Raw genomic sequence first — 20,926 nt, 5'->3', positions numbered from 1 at the left:
CTGAATCGAACATTCGTATTTGATACTTTAGCGCAATAACTGTCGACAAAACAATGCTACAAACAGCTGATTGGTACACGTCCGTGCAAAGCGTATTTCAATGCACATTATTTTTCAAACGTATTCCTGAATAATTAGAAACAGCAAAGCCAATTCGAAAATGTTTTTGGATTAGCTCTCTAGAGTCATCACAATTAACAGAAACAGATGACCCATGAGCAGCAAAAATTTACCGTACAATGTAAATATTACCAACCAGTCTCGTTTCTTATAGGCATCTTGCTCGTAACCATGGCAACGAAGAATTGATCAAACGCAGGTAGCCGACTTTATATGCATTTAGGGCCTTGGCCGCCGAGATACAGTGCCCGATTCAAATGGTAAGGCAAGTCACCCCTAAACTGGTATTTGCCCTCGATACAGTCCTTGTCAAAATACAGATAAGTCAGTTTTCGAACTCGCGCGTTACACTTCGCCATGTTCTGAGCAGGCGCCAAGCATTTGTAGATTGCTAATTTTTCCGAAGTCAGCCCTCGAAGCACTCATCACGACGTGAAGGTAAGCGCATTTGTCTATAAAGCTTGTTTGCTTTTAAAGTTTATTGATCATGTCCCCCATTGTCCCCAATCCTTTAGTGCGAGGAATAACATGATAATTCACTTGTCTGCACTCAAAATACCAAAAAACCTGACAGCTTTGCAATTTCGTTTGTTTCAGAACTTGGAAACACAAATGGCTCATTATCGAGAAGAGAATATATGCAACCTCATTCCGAAGAAAGCACCGCCACCACCAAAACTACTGAAATATGTTTCAAAATTTCATAATCAGACCAAACAAGAAATTGCAAGCAGCCAGAGGCAGCATGCTCATTTTGGCTATCAACATTACCCCGCCGATAACCCGTGCGAATTCCTTCGAAAACAGTCGAAAAAGCCCATGACGACACCAGCAGGACACCCAAAGCAAATCGTGAAGGCAGAACGGTTGGTAGACGACAAAATGCCCGTTTCACTAAAGGAACGAAAGAAAGAAGGGAAGAACTTCTTGGCAAACAACAAGAAGGAAGTCAAAGAAAAGCAAAACGTTTACGTGCCAGAACGTAAGTATGTTGATACCAAGGGAGGCGATAAGCACACACTTGAGCCATCCGGTTTAAAGCTAAGATACGTATTCAAGAAAGACTTTGGTAAGACACCAAAATATTTAGCCAAGCGAGACGTAGAGATGCGAGAAGCACAGGAACAACGAGAACGCGAAGCGAGAGAAGCAATAGAATCTCAAAAGGCGAAGCAAATATCGGAAGAAGAGCGCCAAGAGATGCTGAAAGGCCTGAAAGAAAATTGGGCAGCTCTGAACAAAGCATACTCGGCCCAGTCGCTCTGCATCGACAATCTACCGAAGCAGTTCCGTAAAGAGAGCCTGGAGCGTCAGATGGCGGCGCTGGAGAAAGACATCGATCTCGTCGAGAGGAACACCGTCATACTGATCGCCAGTCCCAGAGGCCACACAACCAACTAGATCGACAGCGTCCACAATCCACACTCGTCTCACGTGTTCCCACCATTTTAAGTCCCCTGTCTTGTCAATGAACGGCAAAGTAAGCGACGGAGAGGATGTTCGCTAAGTGTTAATACTTTTAGTCCTCCACAGTCCACTGTGTACCTGCAGTGTATCACAAAACAGCTAATATGCTGCTCACAGCCCAGATGAGACGTCGAAAAATGTTCATTTACAGTTCGTGCATTAGGCTCACCAACTAGCTCAACGACTTCAACTAACTCTCTGACGCATGTCCTTTGCTGGCACAACCACAGTCGCTGAATAAAATGTCCCGTGTCCTTTCGGTGTTTTATTACAAAACATGGTCACTGTACAAAACACTTTAAACGATGGCCTCCCAACGTCTTGGGCGAAGCGCTGATGGGATTTATCAGCATTCTAACGACTGAAAATACGTTTAGCCCACGCTGCTAAGCAGCACAAGCCACAGGTCATCAGCAAAAGATATCTATGGAAGGTACATGAAGGCACGTTCTTTCCTCCTTTGTAAACTGGTCACATTTTTCTCTCCAAATGAACTGACCATTGGTCAGCACACTATGGCATCAGCCATTGGCCCCCGTATCTCTCTCAAACACAACAGCCCTCTCCCACCTTCGGACGCGTCTAGATGGACTGGGCGATCATCTTCCGCTTGTCGTCGTAGCGGTAGCTGTTGGCGCTGAACAGCTGGCTGGTGAAGAACGGCTGCAGGTTGTGGATGTTGATCTGTCGCGCGCGGTCGGCCAGGTCCTTCTCGGAGACCTCGACCGTCTCCTGTTCGGTGCCGTACCGGTTCCGCTGGTACACCGCCTGGTCGTGAATCAGCTGGCGCAGGATGAACAACAGCAGCTCGTTGTTGTCCCGCTTGAACGCCAGGTAGCGCGAGAAGTTCTGCGAATGGGAAAATGTTGTTGTAGTCACACTTGGGCTAAGGAAATAACTAAGCTGTATTGGAACCAAACACTTCGAATATTGCCGCTAGGAAACATTCCGATATAAAAACATCCTCTCTACACTCACAGGACTTCTGTGGTCAGAGGTCCAGTGTGGTCTATGAGACGCATCACAGAAACATTGGGTCAACTTGGTAGATATTTGCGAATCCAGCCTCTACAGATTCAACCCCTATACGTCGTTGACTGCAGTTGCACCGGCAAGGCAAATATCAAATGCATAAACTAATCAACTCGGTCCCAGCTCCGGGGCCGTCACTTACCCTGCGCATGCTCCTCATGACGCTGTACTTCTGGGTGTCGATGAAGCTCTCCAGCATCACGCGGATGGCCATGTTGACATCGTCCTCCTGAACGTAGTCCCTCAGGTACATCTTGGCGTGGGCCTCGGCCATTCGGATCACCGACTCGATGTGACGTACTGTGATCGGGATGCTGCCCGTCGCCTGTCAGAGAAAAAGTGCACAATAAGATAAGCTGCGGGATAGTTAACAAAAGGTACCATTACACACTGTACACCGCGGAGTCGCAAGAGAACTGTCTGCGTTTCCAACTGAGAGATAAGCTTACTAAAAAAAAACGGGGAATATTTGTTTCTGGTCCCTAAAAAGCTGTTTCTGGCACCTAATGGCTGATCAGCCCCAAAATGCTTATTCGACCCTAATATCTGAATCTGGCACCTAATTGCTTCCACACAGCCTAAAGTTGCCAGATCGTCTAGTTGAACTCCGTATTTGCTGTTTGCTGATTCAGCACCAAAACCAAAACATCCAGCACCTATTTTATTCCACGTTTGCCTACCTAATTCGCGTAATCTTCCTGATTTTATGTATCCTAACAAACATGAACGTTGCATTCGGTGATGTCAAGTGCCATTTTCGCCAGTGGAGATAATGATTAATGCCATTTCTAGCCAAAAGAGAATCACTAGCCGTAGCCAGCTATGGTGCAGCATAGCAAGACGCTCCTATACCAGCCCGCTATGTAGAGACTAGAGATTATTGCACCCTCAGCCATTTTAACGTGAAAAGTTTGGATCCGTCACTTCCAGCCAGGCTCTCAGGTCATAAACTGGAGTAAAGCAAAATGTAAACTCTGAACAGACATGCCACGCAACCGGCCCTCTTTTCAATATTATTAGCTTTCTGCAATCATCGTCTGACTCCATCTCGATCAAACGCAGCATCCGGTTTCTACAGGGGCGTTTGACTGACCGGCCACACAATAACCAAAAACAAAATCAAAGCTTCATACACACATATGACATAAGTAAGAAACGGATGAAAAAGGCACAACCACGGCACAACTCTGCGCGGCAAACAACGGACAATGTCCCACGCAAGATCCCGCGTTTCTTCAGCGGCCTTGAACGGGATGAAAACATTACATTTCTTTTTTGGAGCTATTTGATGACGTCAAAAAATACAATACCCGTTTTAATGGTCAAAATCGAGACAATTACTCACAAAAATGTTTCCCTTTAAGCATTACAAATAAATGCTTTTAAATACTTAAATGACATTGTTTTTTTCAAACAAATCAATATTAACGGGTGTGCACTTAGTTTCTGGAAAAAGATTGATCATCCGTATCTTTAAAAGTATTAAAGCTACCAATACAATTTTTCGTATAGTGAATAATCATTCATTTGGGAATGAGCATGCCAAAATGCAGACCAAACCGACTATTTTTTCATACAGAAAGGAGCTTACAACTAAGTCATGAACGCGGAAAGGGTGGCGGAATTTTCACAAAAATGACAAAAATTCGAGAGAAACAACTTCTCATCCCACTGGCGCTTTCTAGGTATTGCTAGAAAGAAAGCTTGTGCCATTAGAGGAACAGCACAAGCACGGGGAAGTGCGTGGCACATGCACAGTGTGCAGGTGTGTTGGTTCGTGGCGAAAGTGCCCTAGCAGAAGAGGCTCGTTCTGGTAAAAGGTATTCACCATCTTGTGAGTGCTCCCGATACGTTCCCCGTCCTCCCGTTTTCCATGTTTGTAAGGAAAAATTTTAAATTGTGCTATTGTATACCAAAATGGGTAGAGATACCATGATCCAGCACTCGGCAGCCGATAAAAGCAGCAGAGGAGCAATGAGACATGGATCTGTAAGCTATCACGATAAATGCTGAGTGCACAGACGAATCAAGCAGTCACCTGTGGATGCTGGAATTAGATCGCCTAAAAGGGAAATTTTATGTAACGAAGATGGGGTAAAACACCACCTCGAGAAGCAGGCGCTCACAAAATGTGGAACCTTAGCCTGTTGACCACTTTTGACGCGATCTCCTGGTCAGTGGACCGCCATATCGCCACGTGCGGTATCCAATCATTATGTTAGCCCTATGTAGCCAATGCCGACGTCGATATCTTTTGACAGCAGTGCTTAAATAAAGAAATTTTTCACATCATGGGAACATCACTACCCGAGGAAAATATAGGTATCATGATCACACCACAATGCAGTCACTGTGCGCGCGGAGCGCTGGATCTACGGGACGGCGCACATGTACCGTTTGTGAGCCGCGAAGAGAATCTTCTTGACATATCTCAACGGCGACCGAATGGGGACTTTTGAAGACAACATAGTACTAAGAAAGATGTTAAGTGCATATTAGCGTCTATTTGAATTCCATAACCCGCTAGCCATCGCCACACCTGGACCCGGAGGTGCCGCGCAATTTCAACAGGGGGCGTCTGTATAGCACGTGGGCTTTAGACCGCCTGGGAGGAGAGAGCGCCTAATTCTTTTAACAACTCTTAACTATTGTTGCAATTTATATATGTGCCAAATATCATCTTAACCTAAGTTCAAACACTAAAGTTATGGCAGCACAAAGTTTTTCCAGAAACTAAGTGCACACCCGTTATTTGCTTACTTAGACGTCATATACAATGCTGAGATCACTACGGGGCTGTCTTAGAGTGTAGCTGCACTGGCAACCTTTAGGCTAGACTCCAGGGGTCATTATACCAGAACAACATGATTCTACCAGCCAGTAGTTCATTTTTCTACTAGATTGGTGCTACGCTCAGCATTTAGGTGCCAGATTCAGAAAAAGAGTAAGGCGTACCGATGAATAGGTGCCAGAAACAGCTAATTAAGGTCATTTTCCATGATTGGTGCTGGTATCCACCAAATAGGTGCTGAGGACCAATTTTGGGGCGAGTCAGCTTTTAGGTGCCAGAAATAGCTTTTCTGGGACGCAATTAAATGGCGTCCAAAAAAAAACTTTGGACTCAATGACACACATTTTACAAATATGGTAAAAGTTCATGAGACATGTTCCCCCATAGTCCTCTGTGAGTTAACAATCCTTGGCAATGCCTGGAATCAGTCACTCACCATGGACTCCTTACGCAGATCGCTGTACATCTTGGCCACCTTGTCCTGGTCCATCTGGTTCAGCTTCGGGTTGACGCGGTTCCTGGCGTAAGCGATGTACTTCTTCAGCAGGTCCTGGGGAATCTTCTCCAGACCGGCCAGGTTCGTGCCAGACTGGGGCATGTCCTGTAAGAAATGAAGAAAAATGCAAAATCATGAATGATATTTCGCCATAGTTGATGCTCGTCAGCGAACAACAGATCGTTCGTACAGTACGGGACTGTTATCGGTCGGCATGGTAAAAATAAAATTCTGATTTCGGACTTTTACCATGCAAACCGTTCTCATCCAGACCAAAGCCTTCACCTTCAACTTACATCCTGGTGCTGCTGCTCCTCGTCCTCCGTATTGAGCGGATGGTTTTTCACGTGCGACCCGACCACGAAGCGGGCCAGCCGCTCGTCCTGTACCGCGTCCACGGTGTCTCGTACTACACACAGCACGTCGAAACGCGACAGGATCGGCTCAGTCAGATCCACCTGGGGGAGAAAATTGGAACGGTCGGTCATATTAGCACGCGGTGACAGAGGAAGGATACCACAGACGGAAGGTGGCTCCGAGGGTCACGATGATTGCATAGTGGCCAATTCGTCAAATGTGCCGACGCAGGCTGGATGGATGCATGACTGCAGGGGCTAGCCACTGGCTAGCTGCTATAAAAACAGTGACTCAGAGGACAGTTTTACCAACACAAAAATAGTCGCCTTCCGGAATTTTTTGCCTTAAGACCGCTTCACATACGGAGCGTAAGCGCGATGGGCACGTAAGCGGATAGGGCTTTGCCTTTTACGATCCGTATATGAAGCGGTCTATAGGCGAAAAATTCTGGCAGGCGGCTATTTTTAAAATAGCCGGTTGATAAAACTGGTTGATAAAACTGGTCTCAGATCTAAAAATGCCGCAAAAAATAAATAACGTCAATGATTGTCCGTGGTAGCTTATGTTGCTCCACGTCTACCTACGATTATACACAATCACCCAGCGACTCACGTTGTCTGCGAACGTCATGCTGGGGTCGTAGCGTCCTCCGATGGGGTTGGCAGCGGCAACCACCGAGCAGCGCGCCTGAAGCGACGTCACGATGCCGGCCTTGCTGATGGAGATGCTCTGCTGCTCCATGGCCTCGTGGATCGACGTCCGGTCCTGGTCGCTCATCTGCACGGGGGATTAAGAAGTCAGGCTTGAAGCATGGTGCGGGGACTTACATTCTACAGCCTAAGCCCTCTAAGTTTCACGCTCTATGGAAAATATCAGCTTTTCAAAGCCTGCGATTTCAATTCATGCACGCAATTCGAAACAAAGCATGGTAATGGTATTATCCCTGAACTTGCGACTTCAGTTAGTGAATCATACTCATTGGTGCACATTTAGTTTCGGTTATAAACAAAGGTCATACCTTGTCGAACTCGTCAATCAGGCAGAATCCCTTGTCTGCCAGCACCAGCGCCCCGGCCTCCAGCGTCCACTCCTTGGTGACCGGCGAGCGCTGCACGTAGGCAGTCAGACCTGCGGCGGGCAGAACACGGCCATATCAAACATCGGTGGTGGCAGTTGGGGTGTCAATGTGTCACTTCGAGCTAAAGAAAAAATAAGTAAGAGGCTAACTCAGGCAACACATCGTATGTATCGTGGCATTCCGATGACATCATACTCAACCGATTCGTTCACATAAAGTCTCGAATACAATCAGCCAAGCTGATGATGATATTTAATGCCAGGCAGAAGTCGAGCCGCCGTCATTATAAAGAAGAACGAACGTACCGACAGCCGAAGCGCCCTGTCCAGTAGTGAACACCGCCCGTGGCGCGATCTTCTCCAGGTACTTGAGGAACTGCGACTTGGCTGTGCCGGGGTCGCCACAAAGCAGTATGTTCAGGTCACCACGCACCCTGCCAGACATCGTGAGGATTATTGATCGGCAACGGAGGAGCAGGAATATTATTCGTGACGCTCAAACATTATAAATGAAATAGTGAAAAGAAACTTGAAGACGCTGGTCGCTGAGTAATACATAAATTTAGTGAGATACACGAGCAGCCTGCCATTACTCGTGTCAACAGATGAAAACAAATCAATTCGGTTGTCTCACTATGTAGCCATTAACGTAGTTAGGGTAGTACCTAACTACGTGGTTTATTGATGATCATCGCTCAAGCTTCTTTTACAAACACAACCACAGCCCAAGCTCCACCCCTGCCCCACCTGTGTTTCTGTCCGGGGTTTTTGGAGACGCCGCCGAACATGGCCAGTGCCAGGGCGCGCTTGATGTCTTCGTGTCCGTAGATGGATGGCGCGATGCTGGCCACGATCCGCTCGGCGATGCGCGGGTCCTTGGAGAGCGAGGTGATGGCCCGCACGTCCTCGTCTGTCAGGGTGCGAGCCAGAGCAGCGTCGTCCTTCTTCAGCTGTGAGACGAGGTGAGAGGGGTTCCGTTAGACGATATGTGAGGGAGATGACGAGGGATTGATACGACATCTAGTGCAACTACCTACCTACGATGAAAATATAAAGAGAGCAGCCGAGTGATGCTTGGCTGAAGCACCCAAGAATAAAACAGAAACGCCAAAGCGAATCGACAAATATAGCACGGACAGGAGGAAAATATTAAACTCAATAACACTACAATATTCTTCACTTGCATCAGCTGTTCACGAAAAAAAAAACTATCGTTAATGCTAGTGATCACAAATACGATCTTATCCACGGTTTTGCAGCTGAGGAATCAACACTCACGATGTGGTTGGCCATGATGACGGTGGCGAACACGGGGAATCCCTGCTTGGTGTTGAGACTGCCCTCGTAGCTGTGTGTGTAGACGCCGGTCAGCTCGATCTCGTCTCCCGGCTTACATGTGTCGCACAGGTCGCCTGAAAATGGAACCGCGCGGTAATGTGAAGAAAGTCATCAAATTAAAGGCCTATTACGAGGATGTTCACCGTTAAGCAGGTTGCAAATTGAGATAAACGGTTTGCAAAACAAAGTTTACAGAATCGTATTAGCACGTCCGGCTGATCAATGTTTCCAGAAATACATAAAATGGCATAAACGATGGAAAACATCGTTGTTATACCACTATCGTTACATCACGACCTTGCCGCTTTTTCACCACAACCGGGTACGATTCCCCAAGCCGGCAGCTACGATTCCTTCGCTTACCGAGCAGAATGGCGTCCTTGGAGCGGGGCAGCCGTCCGGCGGCCACCCGTCCCGGCGACTCCTGGATGGTGACTCGCTGGTAGTTCTGGTACACCGTCTCCTCCGTGTTCACCTGCGGTGGGACACAGCACGTGGGTTAAACCGTAGAACCGAGGGCAATCCATGATCCATCCTTTACATCTTGTTCTTTACATCTCTTCAATGTGTTCTTTTACATCCTAAAAATCCAACCCATTATAAATGACAAGGAAATATATCATGATTTCTATCTATAAGCATTTACAAGCCATCAATCGACCAATTGAAAGGAAAGACATGCTTAAAAGCCATCTCTTTAACACTAATGCATTCAACACACACTATCCTGAGCTGCGTACGGCGATGTACATACCTGGAACGGTCCGTTGCTCTGACACTCGGGGCAGGAGCCGGGCTTGATCTCGTTGCTCTGGCCCTGCACGTACGGGCCGAGCACGTAGCTGCACTTGTTGCAGTCGAACTTGATGACGGACAGCTGCGGCAGGATGCCGGTGGCGGCGGTGATGACGCCGCTGGTGCGGATCAGCTGGTTCAGGTGCAGCTGTCTGTGAAACACAAACAAACACGTAATCGCTGAGCTCGCCTCTGCTAGAACAAGGAATCTTGCAAAAATACATGAAAGTTGCATTTAATTTGATGTGGCTTAAACATACAATGACTTCAATGGAAACTGGGATATGCCCAAGTGGCTGCGCCCTCTGAGTTCTTCAAAGTTTTTGTTTCTTCCAAAACACGTAGTACCTCGATAAATTATATGTCCAATGCCCATCATACGTCCCTATGCAGTGCAATGTGCGTATCTTCGGTTTCCACGCTCGCTACGTCCGCGTACACCCACCTGAGTGACCGGATATCCTCCATGAGGGGCAAATCGGTGATGCGCACGTGGATCTCCTTGGAGATGCGCTCGTACTGTGGGAACAGTCCGAGTACCACGTCCTTGGCCGCCTGGTCCAGGATGGCCAGCATTTCTGTGGGCGCCTCCGGCAGGAACAGCGCCAGTACCCACTCCTTCAGAGCGATCACATTGTAGTCCACGTTCAGACTGGAACGGTTCTCTGCAAAAACAGGCGACCGTCACGATATCGCAACATGAAAAAGGTAAAATATAAAACGAGCAAAGCCCCCACAACCGGGAACTGTAACCTAACAAATAACGCAAATTCGGGAAAAAAAACAGCACCAGGCCCACAACACCACAAACAGCGAACAAAATGATTGGACATAATCAGCGTGTCATACAAACATTTCACCAAGAAACGTTCCACTCACCTTCGCACATCTGTCGAATTTTCTCCATATACAGCTTGTGTCCCTTCTCGTCCACGTAGGTGCGCAGGAAGTTCTTGAAGCGGTTGTAGATCTCGGTGCGCGGGCCCAGCTTGGTGACCCACTGGGTGACGGTGTGGCCGCGCAGGTCCTCCAGATTCTCGATAGACTCGAGCTGGTCCTCGGGACCCTCAGCGCCGCCCTCCGCCGCCTGTTCGGCCAGCCGGCGCCGCCGGGACGGACGGTCCTCCTCCTCCTCGTCAGACTCGTCTGCGGGAGGCACGAGGGAGTGGTCAGTGGATGACTAGAATCGCTAGCTCTTAGCTGATATCGGCACATTTCGAGAAATAGTGATGAGTTAGGCCCTGTGAGCTCATTTAGATGACACCATGGCAGCTCACCATAAACAAATCCTGTGATACAAATGCCAAACGGTCAATTCGTACCCTCGGAGATTCACAGCCTGCAGCTAGAGACCAATAGTTAAGCAATTACACTAGCACGAACTCTATCGGTTGGTCACGGACAATTGACAAAAGGGACGAGACAACTGACAGACCGGCGCCCTTCGCCCGGCTAAATAACATCGCCCACTCTGAAAGGGCTCCCTTCCAATAATAGCTCCCTCCTAAGACAGAGCACTCACCGTATAGCAGTCCGCGCCGCATGCGTCCGCCGGCGGTGCGGCCCTCATCGCGGTCGCGTTTGCGCATGGCAGCCTCGGCAGCGCGCCGGCCCGTCTCGCTCATGGCGTCCACCTCCGAGTCGTCCAGCATGTCCGGTTCGTACCGGTCCAGACCGGATATCGGCCGGTAGTCACTGCAATCACGGCGGATAATGTCAACGTTGATCACTCAGAGACCAACCGCAATACGTCGATAAATTTCAGCTCAGTTCCAGACAGGTCAAACTGGCAATGCTTCTAAAAAAAAATAAGTCCAGTTATCTTCACCCCCTTTCCTCGATCATCTGTCATGCCTAAATTGGCCAACAGCACACGTATGACACGTCCACCTGGACAACACACATGGCACCGAGCATACCCGGTCGATTATAGATCAGCCTTAAAATAAATCAGACTACACAGGACTCAAAACCAGCCTTCTCACTCACTTTTCCATGGCATCTCCGAACAGCTCCTCTCCGTCTTCCTCCTCTTCATCTCGGTCGAGGTCGAGGTCGGCCGCCGCGCCCACCGACTGGTCGTCCTCGAACGGCGCGTCCAGGGAGCCGGTGGTCGAGCCGCGGCTGACGCGCCGGCGCCGGCCCAGCCGTGAGGACGGCGTGGCGCGCGACTCGGGCGAGCTGAGCACCGCCGACGGTGACGTCGGAGAGTCGGGGTTCATGTCCTGCCACATGGAAATGACATGTCAGCTAGAGTTGGAAGGAACAGAACTCACAAAAGTGCAGTCAGCAGCTGTTATCTGGTGGTTTCTGCATGAAGTTATGCTACACTTTGGATGAAATCCTGTTAGGCATATACATGGAGCTTAAATAATTTTTCTGACCATTGCTTATTCCATAAGTACTCTATGGCCCCTCAAGGTCAGGAAATTCAATGTAAAACAATATAAATGTAGGGGGAAAATCTGGATCCTAAAATTGATGAAGAATCAAATCCAATGTAATAAAATAAAAATAATTTCACAATATATCATACTTGATTATGGGCATTATGGCACAAGACTGACCAGCCTCCTCAGCATTTTCAATCAATTAAATTCTTGTATTTACCATGAACAGGCACATTGAATGAAAAAAAAACTGAGATATGAAATATGACATAAAACTTGCTACTCTAACAAGACCTCCAACAGCATAAGAGAAGTGTGAAAGTGGCATATCAGAAAACATCAGTTGTAGACAGGCTCAATGATTCCAGGTGTTAGCAGCATGATAAGGAAACAGCCACTGTGCTGGTGTGGCCGCATGCTTCACAATGTACGTGGCAGGTTATATTAGGCCTGTCCCAGCAGTAGTTGCCAATTTCATTCCCGAGGGCCTTATAGAGAACTAGATAAAATCAGCCCCCTGGCCAGCTGGTGACATACAATAGCTATGTCATTTATTGATAAAAACATGGTAAGAGATGGACATGAATACATAAAATGGCATTCATTCACAGAGAAAGTAAAAGATAGATATTTAGTTATTTGTATCTGGCATTGATATACAAGCTCTGCTAGCGCCACCATATGGCACCAGCTCAGCTGGCAAATTTTCCAGAAAATAGTGAGGCCCAGGCCCATGTCGTCCCCTATCTCCGCGTGTGTCCACTAACACGACTGACGTCACGCATGTGGGCGGAGCTATGGGCGGCGCCTAACGCACGCGGCAGTCCAAGCCGCCATATTTGAATTTATATTTTAATAGAATCTTGCCGATATTTTGGGTGAAGTCAATTTATATGGATCGCTTGGTGACAGTTTAGCTATACGAATAATAATTTATTATGGATGCGCGTATATTCAGCTTGGAATTGCAATTAAAGTTCCGCACCGCATAGATTCGAACTTGGGACCTTTGGAATACTGCGCGGGCACGCTAACCACTACACTACCGCGACCGCGCGGCGGCCGGCGGCAGGGAGGCTGCGGAGACATGGGGGACATTTTACGCTTTTGTGAAAAAAGCAAAAGATTTAGCGAAAAACACGTTATAGATAACTTGCAGAAAATTGTCTGCTCTTTCAGATAAGATACTTAGGTTTGATATATCTTGTGCAGACTTCATTCTACAGTGCTTCGAAAATCGCTCCTTTACATGGGGATTGAACGGGGCTTCGAGACTTGACTCCAAATGACGTCACGAGCTGACGTCACGAAAAGGTAGAATCGCCGGACGACCCTACCTGGTATATAGGGCCTTGGTGAGGCCCATTGCCAACAGGCTCACACTCGGGGAACAAACATGGCTGATTGCATACAATGCTGGTGCCTTATGGCAAATTGGACGACAACAAAGAGAAACATGCACCATGAGACATTATAAAGTGAGGAATCATCATTTGCGTATGACTATGATCATAAACACAATAGTAGATTTTCCGACAAGAGCTTTACTTACCGACATGATTCCTAGCAACAGATGAAGTTGAAGTGCGGTTCTCTTTCAACCCAAAAACAAAGCAATGCAGCTTGAATCTCAAGAAAGGGTATTGAAACACCAGCACAGAAAGCAGTTGATGTGGCCTTAATACCTGTCTAATTATTATCTTTATAATTGAATAAGAAAATAGATGAAATATACCCTAAAATCCACCCATCAAACACGTGCACTTTGTTAGGTGAAAAGCGCGGGAAACTGCGATTCCAGATAATTGCCAGTTAGGTAATTCTTCCATAATCCTAGATTTCTGGTGTAAATAATGGTATAATTTCCGCTTGAAACGATTATTAGAAATATCTTATAACATGAAATTGGCTGGCCTTGAAGCTTTTTATGAATGCACCACAGTTTATATAAAGATTGCACAAGTTACTTTGACACACACTTTAATAATTGGCACAGAATACCACAGAAACGACTGAAAAACATACTAAGTAACTAGTTGTATTTTGAGTAGACGAATATGACGCATGTCTAAATTCAGCAGAAGCTATCGGCCACTAAATATAGGTTCGCAACTTCACATGCTTTTAATTATGAAATTTAGAATGGCAAGAAGACAAAGTTGTTATATAACTTGCTTGCATTACAAAATTTTCTGCTATAATCATTTACTTTAAAAGCTCTTATCCTTCTGATCTATCCTTATGACACACGAGTTCCTCTCTTCTGCCCTATAAACTTCCCGTTCCAGGCAAAAGGCCACATTAAAAAGCCTTCATCCGACGGAGTAACTGATCAGGGATTAGTACAGTAATAGATGTTCATCGCTCATTGCTCACTTTCCTCATTCCTCGCGTGCGATGGAAAGACCGTTAGTGGTACTGGATGGCCTGTCCACCGTGACGGGCCCAGTCCCGTTGGCCCACCGAAGAGACCGACCAGACAAACGCCTATCACCGAAATACTCCTATTATCGTTCCAGCTATGAAAAAAGGATTAGGGGTCACCCAATAAAACAAACAGACGCTTCTCTAGTTGTCAACAATCATCGCCCAGGTACCGCACCTCCAAGTCCAACCATGATAAGTTACTTTTAATCATGCTGACTGCTGGTCTTTACCAATCGATCGTAGCGTAAAAGTGATGGTATGGTTAGCGCTAAGTGATCGCAACGATAGTACACCGTTGGACTATCCGTAGGGCGTAGACCAGCCGCGGCACTGTCGTTCATAATCTTCTCAGCATCGTACCATGACTGCCTAAGAAAGTGAGAGCAATGTATACCTACACAATTACGCTTGTAAGATAAAGTCAGTAATAAAAAAGCTTGTCAAGCAATACAAATAGCATTTTACGCATAGCCCCATACATCACACAAGAGATAAGTTCCCCCAAGTTTTACGTGTATTATATTGTACAATGTTCAGCGATATGGGATCCATGCAGCTCTTCTAACAAGACTATCCACAATTCAAGGACACGATGGCAAATGCTCCTTCAACGCTCCCATTGCCCCAACGAAAAGTAAAACTTGCATATGCGTTACACGCAAACTGCAAAGACAAGCTTCCACGATTCGAATGCCTACCAAAGAACAAAGTGCAGCAAACATGTCTTTGCTTGTAACGTTAACATCATTCAATCAAAGATCGTCATAAACAACCACAACAACGAAGAAATCACAAAGGGACCAACAATGACGACAACGCAAAAACCAAACGTGCTTAGGGGACATCCCATTAGGTTTCTCCTATATCAAGTGAACAGTGAAGATGATCACGATGAGTTGAACGCATCTGTTAACCAACACACGATTTCCCATTGTTTCACAGTGCACAACAGTCAGCATATAAGGATAAGATTATTATACTCGCACCTCCATACGTATACATGATCGACTGTTCCTCATCGACTGGTGGTTTTTACTTGTTTTAGCAGGTAGTCCTTGGTTTGAAAGCGAATAAAGAGTCGATTGCAAGCCTATTTTTACCTTATCTTTTTTGAAATAATTGATAGCAAGATGCCTGCACGCAATCTGCAAACTGTACTGTATGCAGTGCGCATGTTCTATTCGAGCAGTTGCACATGACTTCACGCCTTTTTTCAACCCACATTAGCTCGCGCACACAAACACACTAATTTGTCACTGAAAATGACGAGATTTTGAAATGTTAAGGAGAATTACTGGCTACTGCAATAAGATTGGAATGCATTAATTTTCCAGGAATCCAACAGAGGACAGAGGGATCATGGTACTAAAATATTTCCTTATCTTCACTTCTCTAGAAACGGTTGGGGCTCTAAAAACCTCAGCTCTTTTAAAAATATAAAATTATTCATTTTTATCAACCGTAAAAAACGTTTTTCTTGGTCGGATTTACTGGTTAAAACTAAAAGATTCGGAGAAACACTTTCATTTCACTTGATAGCAAGATGACTGCACGCAATCTTCAAACTGTACTGTATGCAGTGCGCATGTTCTATTCGAGCAGTTGCACATGACTTCACGCCTTTTTCAACCCATATTCTAATCTGACTTTCTCATCTGACCCATACAGATTTTCAATTCAGAAATAGGTCTAAATGCCATCCGTTTAAGGATCTAAATTAACGAGACTATTCTTCAGATCCAAAAGCTTCTAATTTCATCATCAAACAGACTGCGTTACAAATATTTCAGGTAAATTTATCCCAGCAACTTGGCATCCAACTACGCCCACCAAAACACGCAAATCGAATCATCACCTCTGATCACAAATCAGCGATTATCACAACACACAGTGCCGTCTCCGGAGCTCTGCACGCAGTGCCCACAGCCCAAAGTGCCTCACCCCGACCCTTCCCCAGCGATTTCTGGCCCAAACGTCACCTGAGAAGGGGTATGCGTGAGTACGTGCCTCAACCGGCCGTCTGCTCGGACTCGTTGACGAGCCCGACCACAGTCCAAACGTGGATCACTTGCAGCACCCCAACCGCCCCCGTCCCGACCACCGCGTGTCTTTGGTCCATCGTGATCACCCCCAGCTATCCTTAAACCTGGCAGCCTCTGCGGCAGGCAGCCTGGCGTCTTCAGTGAGCGGTCACATCGTCCCTGTCTGCTCACTCGAACTTTTTGCTGTCCAACTGGTCACGGATTCGCCAGGCGCCGATCGAGTACCGGAACCAGATGAAGAACAGGTCTAGGCCCATCTCTATCCAGCTGATTATCGGCGTCAGCTTCGAGCCTAGAAGTCACAGATGATGTCACGATGTTGACCTCGCCTTATGTCGAGAAACTGTCCTTGACATAGACCACAACTGTGAATATGATCGTCTGCTACGCAAAAAAAAAAACATTAGTCACCTAAAATCATTTTTTCAATAGCTTTTTGTTCTTCCATAGACCATATAAAGTTGAGCAATATTCGTTGAAAAAGATACAAGAGGCTGATTTGATGATGACTTTAGATGATTTGAAGATGAGGAAAAAAGACAAGAGGACACCAGATTTCGTTCAATGTTATACCTACCCGAACTTAGCATTTCACGCATTACGCGGCTGCTTCGTAAAACATGACAATTTAACGACATTTAGCAAAAATTCGAAGCGACATCTTGACCTATAACAATTCAGCAAGATTATACGTTCTTTCAACGACACTAAGCAACGCTGCAACGCTTATTTAGTCCCACATTATGTTGGCGAAAATCAACCCATCAAAGATCAAGTAAGCAAGGCGTGTATCAAGCAGAACAACGCAGGCCCACAGCATGAGTTCAGCCCCCAGCATCTAGACTGCAGCCCTCACCTTCGATCTCGGTCCAGTGCACAGCGACCTCCTTGATGGGCATCTTCAGTCGCTGGGCGATATACAGAAGCTCCGCATCGAACGCCCTGTAAACAGGCACATCAGTGAAAAGGGCGGACTTTGACGTGAGAAAAAAAAAACGCACACATGCCGCAACCAGCATAATATCATCCATTTATCACGTTGAGTTAGGGCATAGACCTCTGTATACCGGTTTACAGAGGTCTATGGTTAGGAGGAATACCGGGAATAGTGCATGGTCTTAGTTTAGACCGCACTGATTCAAATACCGAGATCTGCTGCAGTTCGACAATACTCACCATCGCTCCACATGCAGGTTGGCGAAGCAGAGCAGCATGGCGGGCCGGGTGAGCAGCTTGAAGCCGCACTGGGTGTCGCGGATGTCGCGCACGGTGAACAGACGCACCACCAGGTGGAAGCCCTTCATCAGAATGGTGCGGAACAGCGAGCGCTGCGCGATGCTCTCCTTCTCGAGGTGGGCGCGCGAGCCGCACACCACGGCCGCTGAGTCGGCGGCAGTGGCCAGCGGCTTCAGCTCGGCCTCCAGCTGGTCCAGGTCGGAGAACCGAGTGGCGCCGTCGGCGTCCGCAAACAGCAGCCACTCGCCGCGCGAGCTCAGCATGCCCTGCGGCGGGCGACCACGCAGTCGGTACACAGATCACGAAGGGTTGACACAAAAAAAAACATACCAGAAAACAAGCAGGACTAGTGATTACGCTGATCATCTAATGAGGAAATGTGGGCGTCGATTTACGCACCGCTAGCGAGAATTCAGTATCTACAGAGAATATCCGAGCAAATCTGGAGACAAAAAGCATGATTACACATAGTAAGTTATTTACCACCCAATCAAGGATTTTACAGATCACTGTAAACTTCTTCTTCTTCTTCTTCTCAGTCGTCGGTTCCACCCATCGGGTGCACCATCAGGTTGTCCTCCCTGATGACCCTCTGCTGTCCCTTATCTCAGCCTTTACGTTAGGTACTGTGCAAGACGCTAGTGGTGGCACCGGGCAAGGAGAGACTGGGAGGATGAGGACAGGATTCTTTTCTTGTCCTGCTCGTTTCAACTGCTGTCGACATGCAGACTGCAGTTCCTTTTGTATCCTTGTCTTGTATAGGTAATTGATCAACAAGGCCTCTTCTGAGTCAGCATTGCGGACAGTCAGCTTCGCAGGTAGAGTCCTATTTAACCTCCTATTTAACCAGTAAACGTGGCACATCGATCCAATCAAATAACACCGATCGATCTCACCATGCGTATGGCGCCGCCCTTGCCGCGGTTGCGTTCCAGTGTCAGCACGCGCACCCGGTCGGCGCCGTGTTTCTCGGTGTACTGGAGCGCCAGCTCGGAGGTGGCGTCCGAGCTGCCGTCGTCGACCACAATCACCTCGTAGGTGAAGCCGGGCACGGCGGCGCGACGCGCCTCCAAGTGCTCCAGTGCCTCTTTCATCATACTGGGCACTGCAACAGGCGTGACAGAGAAAGGAAAAAAGTAAGGTTAAGATCATTATAGGTACTGATGATACAAAATAATAATAAATAAGATACAAATTCATATCTAAATTTGAGGATGTGTCAAAAACAAATTAGTAATTATCCATGGCGGATCAAGCGTCACGGAATAAACATGGACATTAAATGTGTTGTTGAAACAACAAGGGATTGACCAGCTGAAAAAAATGCTGGCATGCCCTAAGCCCTTACATCTCTGCTCTTCATTGTAAGCTGGCACTATCACTGAGAGCTTCACAGAATCTTGTGCCTTGAACTTCCCAAAGGGAAACTCGCCAGTCTGTTTCTTGTTCTTGCTGGTGAAAAATGTTTTCTCCTGATCATAGCGAATGATCTCTGGGTATGGGGTTGTACTAAGGTATATTGCCACACATATCTGAAAGAAATATTTCCAGTCAATCACTTCTGAACAAAATAGCCATCATTAATCATAAAAGGTCACAGGAGCATTGGGAATGGTAGCAACTAGCAAGAATAAAAGATGAGATTGTGGGGAACATGTAATATTTTGGCCAATAGACCATTTCATAGATTGATTGAAAATCACAGCATGAAAAATATAAAACAATTGCGACATCTTGTCATTCATACTGTCTTACCATCATGAATAGCAGGAACACCACAAACACCATATACAGGCCAAAGACTGACAAACCCAGCATTTTCTTGATGTTGTTGCAGAAGTCCTATTTCTGAAAAAAAAAATACAACATCACAATCAGTTAGTAGGCCAATGACATTTGGTAAACTTACCTAAATAGCTTACCTTAAACTTATTTGTAATTTTCTCAAGAGGATTATGCTGATTGCCAAGCCAGACAATGGGAATGCTTAGACATAGGTATCTTATGTCTCTATCAAACAGCTGTACTCTCTGTTTGTCCTCTCCACCCTGCTGTTGGTTTAATCATTCAGACATTTACATCTTCATAATGTTGAGAAGAAGATTGCTGCCCAGACAGCCTGATAAAAAGTATTGGGTGACCACTTAAAACAAACTATTGTATGTAGGTGGTACCTCATTTTAAGAAGTAGCTTCTTCAAGAAGAACAAGAAGTACCTAGCTTATTTAAAGCAGATGAATCGTCCAAACATTATGATTATGTTATCATCCAAAGTTGGCATGCATACATACCTAATATTAATAACAGAGCTAAGTGTTTCGTTGCTGCTTAAAACCTAGATAGCTCTTAAATATTCAAAACCAATGCAACCATTTCAAATAATGTATTACCTGCACAGGAAACACAGTCTGAATCTACATCAGTTATTGAGGTTGCAATTTTGGGGGTTCTTAAAAAATGTCCAACTTTACCAGCGCCATGTGCGGTGGTTGGCAAGGTGGCCATCACACCACAGAACTTTTACGTCCAAGTGACATTCAGTAAAGAAGACCGCTTGTCAATCCGATGTCCCGTTCCTAAGATACCTATGAGCTTTTGAAGAGCGTCCCCACGGCCGGCCGGCCGGCCGCTCATGCTCAGGATTTTCCCTTAATTCAGTATGAACTCGCTCGCTCGCTCGTAATGAAGTTTCATTTCATGGTTGTAGCAAAATGAAAATTACCTAAGTGATAAGATTGAGAACAGAGTTTCAGCTTACTGCTGATAAAAACATGGTTCCTCGATGATAAAAAAGGTACTGTATCCTATGTGGCAAGTTATTTATCAATCATTACCTACCAGCCTATTCAGTCTCTGAAATCAATGGACAACACCCAAAAATTGTGTTTGATTACTAAGATTGATGTTTGATTCCTAGAGCGGACCCTTAGATTTTTTTTTTTTTTTGCTCGGCCAGCCTAGTGCCAGTCTCGAGCGGTGGGACAGTTAACCCGGCAATTTTGGCCGGGATGCAAAAGTTACGTTAAACCGGTTTATGTTAACCCGGGAGCAAATAACAACGTGGGAGCCTATCTTAGGTGTGTCAAAGCTAACGGGAGTACTTCCTTGTTGCCGAAGTGCCGAAAGAAGGTGGACCCTTAGAGCTCTCATCCGGCGGCACACGTATGTACACAAATCAAAGAAATGCTGTTCGACGAATATTGCTGTATGGCAACTCAACCAATCAGAGAGAAGAGATATTATTTTGTAAAATTTCGGCGCTATGAACGGCGCCCTCACTCCCTTTTCATATGTTTTATAAAATTTCTTTACAGTTCAAATTGTTTCATTGATGATGACAATATATTTTTTCTTAAAA

The 20,926-nt window shown here is 46.2% G+C and overlaps 2 protein-coding genes and 1 long non-coding RNA gene across 7 annotated transcripts; 1 reads left to right on the top strand and 2 right to left on the bottom strand.

The window, feature by feature from the left end:
* The first annotated feature begins 6 nt into the window (after window positions 1-6).
* On the top strand, window positions 7-1,842 carry LOC122392800. Its single transcript, XR_006258592.1, has 2 exons — window positions 7-558; window positions 718-1,842. It is a non-coding gene; the product is annotated as an uncharacterized LOC122392800 (long non-coding RNA).
* LOC122392797 (DNA replication licensing factor mcm2-like) lies at window positions 1,838-13,803 on the bottom strand. Its single transcript, XM_043388065.1, has 16 exons — window positions 13,416-13,803; window positions 11,463-11,698; window positions 10,996-11,168; window positions 10,353-10,619; window positions 9,919-10,138; window positions 9,433-9,625; window positions 9,042-9,153; window positions 8,619-8,752; window positions 8,088-8,290; window positions 7,647-7,774; window positions 7,282-7,391; window positions 6,876-7,040; window positions 6,203-6,364; window positions 5,847-6,011; window positions 2,762-2,944; window positions 1,838-2,436 (listed from the first exon to the last, which is right to left on the bottom strand). Exons 1-16 carry the CDS (start codon window positions 13,419-13,421, stop codon window positions 2,170-2,172), a joined length of 2,724 nt encoding a protein of 907 aa, XP_043244000.1. The 5' UTR covers window positions 13,422-13,803; the 3' UTR covers window positions 1,838-2,169.
* Window positions 13,804-14,790: 987 nt separating this feature from the next.
* LOC122392819 (dolichyl-phosphate beta-glucosyltransferase-like) lies at window positions 14,791-20,730 on the bottom strand. 5 transcript variants are annotated; one of them, XM_043388119.1, is made up of 7 exons: window positions 20,704-20,730; window positions 19,324-19,416; window positions 18,917-19,100; window positions 18,465-18,673; window positions 17,509-17,834; window positions 17,189-17,274; window positions 14,791-16,624 (listed from the first exon to the last, which is right to left on the bottom strand). In XM_043388119.1, exons 2-7 carry the CDS (start codon window positions 19,384-19,386, stop codon window positions 16,500-16,502), a joined length of 993 nt encoding a protein of 330 aa, XP_043244054.1. In that variant the 5' UTR covers window positions 19,387-19,416; window positions 20,704-20,730; the 3' UTR covers window positions 14,791-16,499. The 5 variants fall into 5 exon arrangements, with proteins under 5 accessions (XP_043244054.1, XP_043244055.1, XP_043244052.1 ...); XM_043388120.1 differs by lacking the exon at window positions 20,704-20,730 and adding an exon at window positions 20,670-20,697; XM_043388117.1 differs by lacking the exon at window positions 20,704-20,730 and adding an exon at window positions 20,673-20,696.
* Between the last annotated feature and the right edge of the window lie 196 nt (window positions 20,731-20,926).

Source organism: Amphibalanus amphitrite, unplaced genomic scaffold, assembly GCF_019059575.1.
Source record: "Amphibalanus amphitrite isolate SeventyFive unplaced genomic scaffold, NRLGWU_Aamphi_draft 000502F_arrow, whole genome shotgun sequence".
NCBI lineage: Eukaryota > Metazoa > Arthropoda > Thecostraca > Balanomorpha > Balanidae > Amphibalanus > Amphibalanus amphitrite.
This window is presented reverse-complemented; position numbering and strand designations above follow the sequence as displayed.

Coding starts and splice junctions, on each gene's coding strand:
- LOC122392797 (XM_043388065.1), bottom strand. Junction 10,620..10,995: donor GCGGCGCGGACTGCTATACG/GTGAGTGCTCTG, acceptor TGCCTCCCGCAG/ACGAGTCTGACGAGGAGGAG. Junction 2,945..5,846: donor ATCTGCGTAAGGAGTCCATG/GTGAGTGACTGA, acceptor TTTCTCTGACAG/GCGACGGGCAGCATCCCGAT.
- LOC122392819 (XM_043388119.1), bottom strand. CDS start 19,386: ATGCTGGGTTTGTCAGTCTTTGGCCTGTATATGGTGTTTGTGGTGTTC. Junction 17,275..17,508: donor AACCTGCATGTGGAGCGATG/GTGAGTATTGTC, acceptor GCCTGTTTACAG/GGCGTTCGATGCGGAGCTTC. Junction 16,625..17,188: donor GCACTGGACCGAGATCGAAG/GTGAGGGCTGCA, acceptor TGTGACTTCTAG/GCTCGAAGCTGACGCCGATA.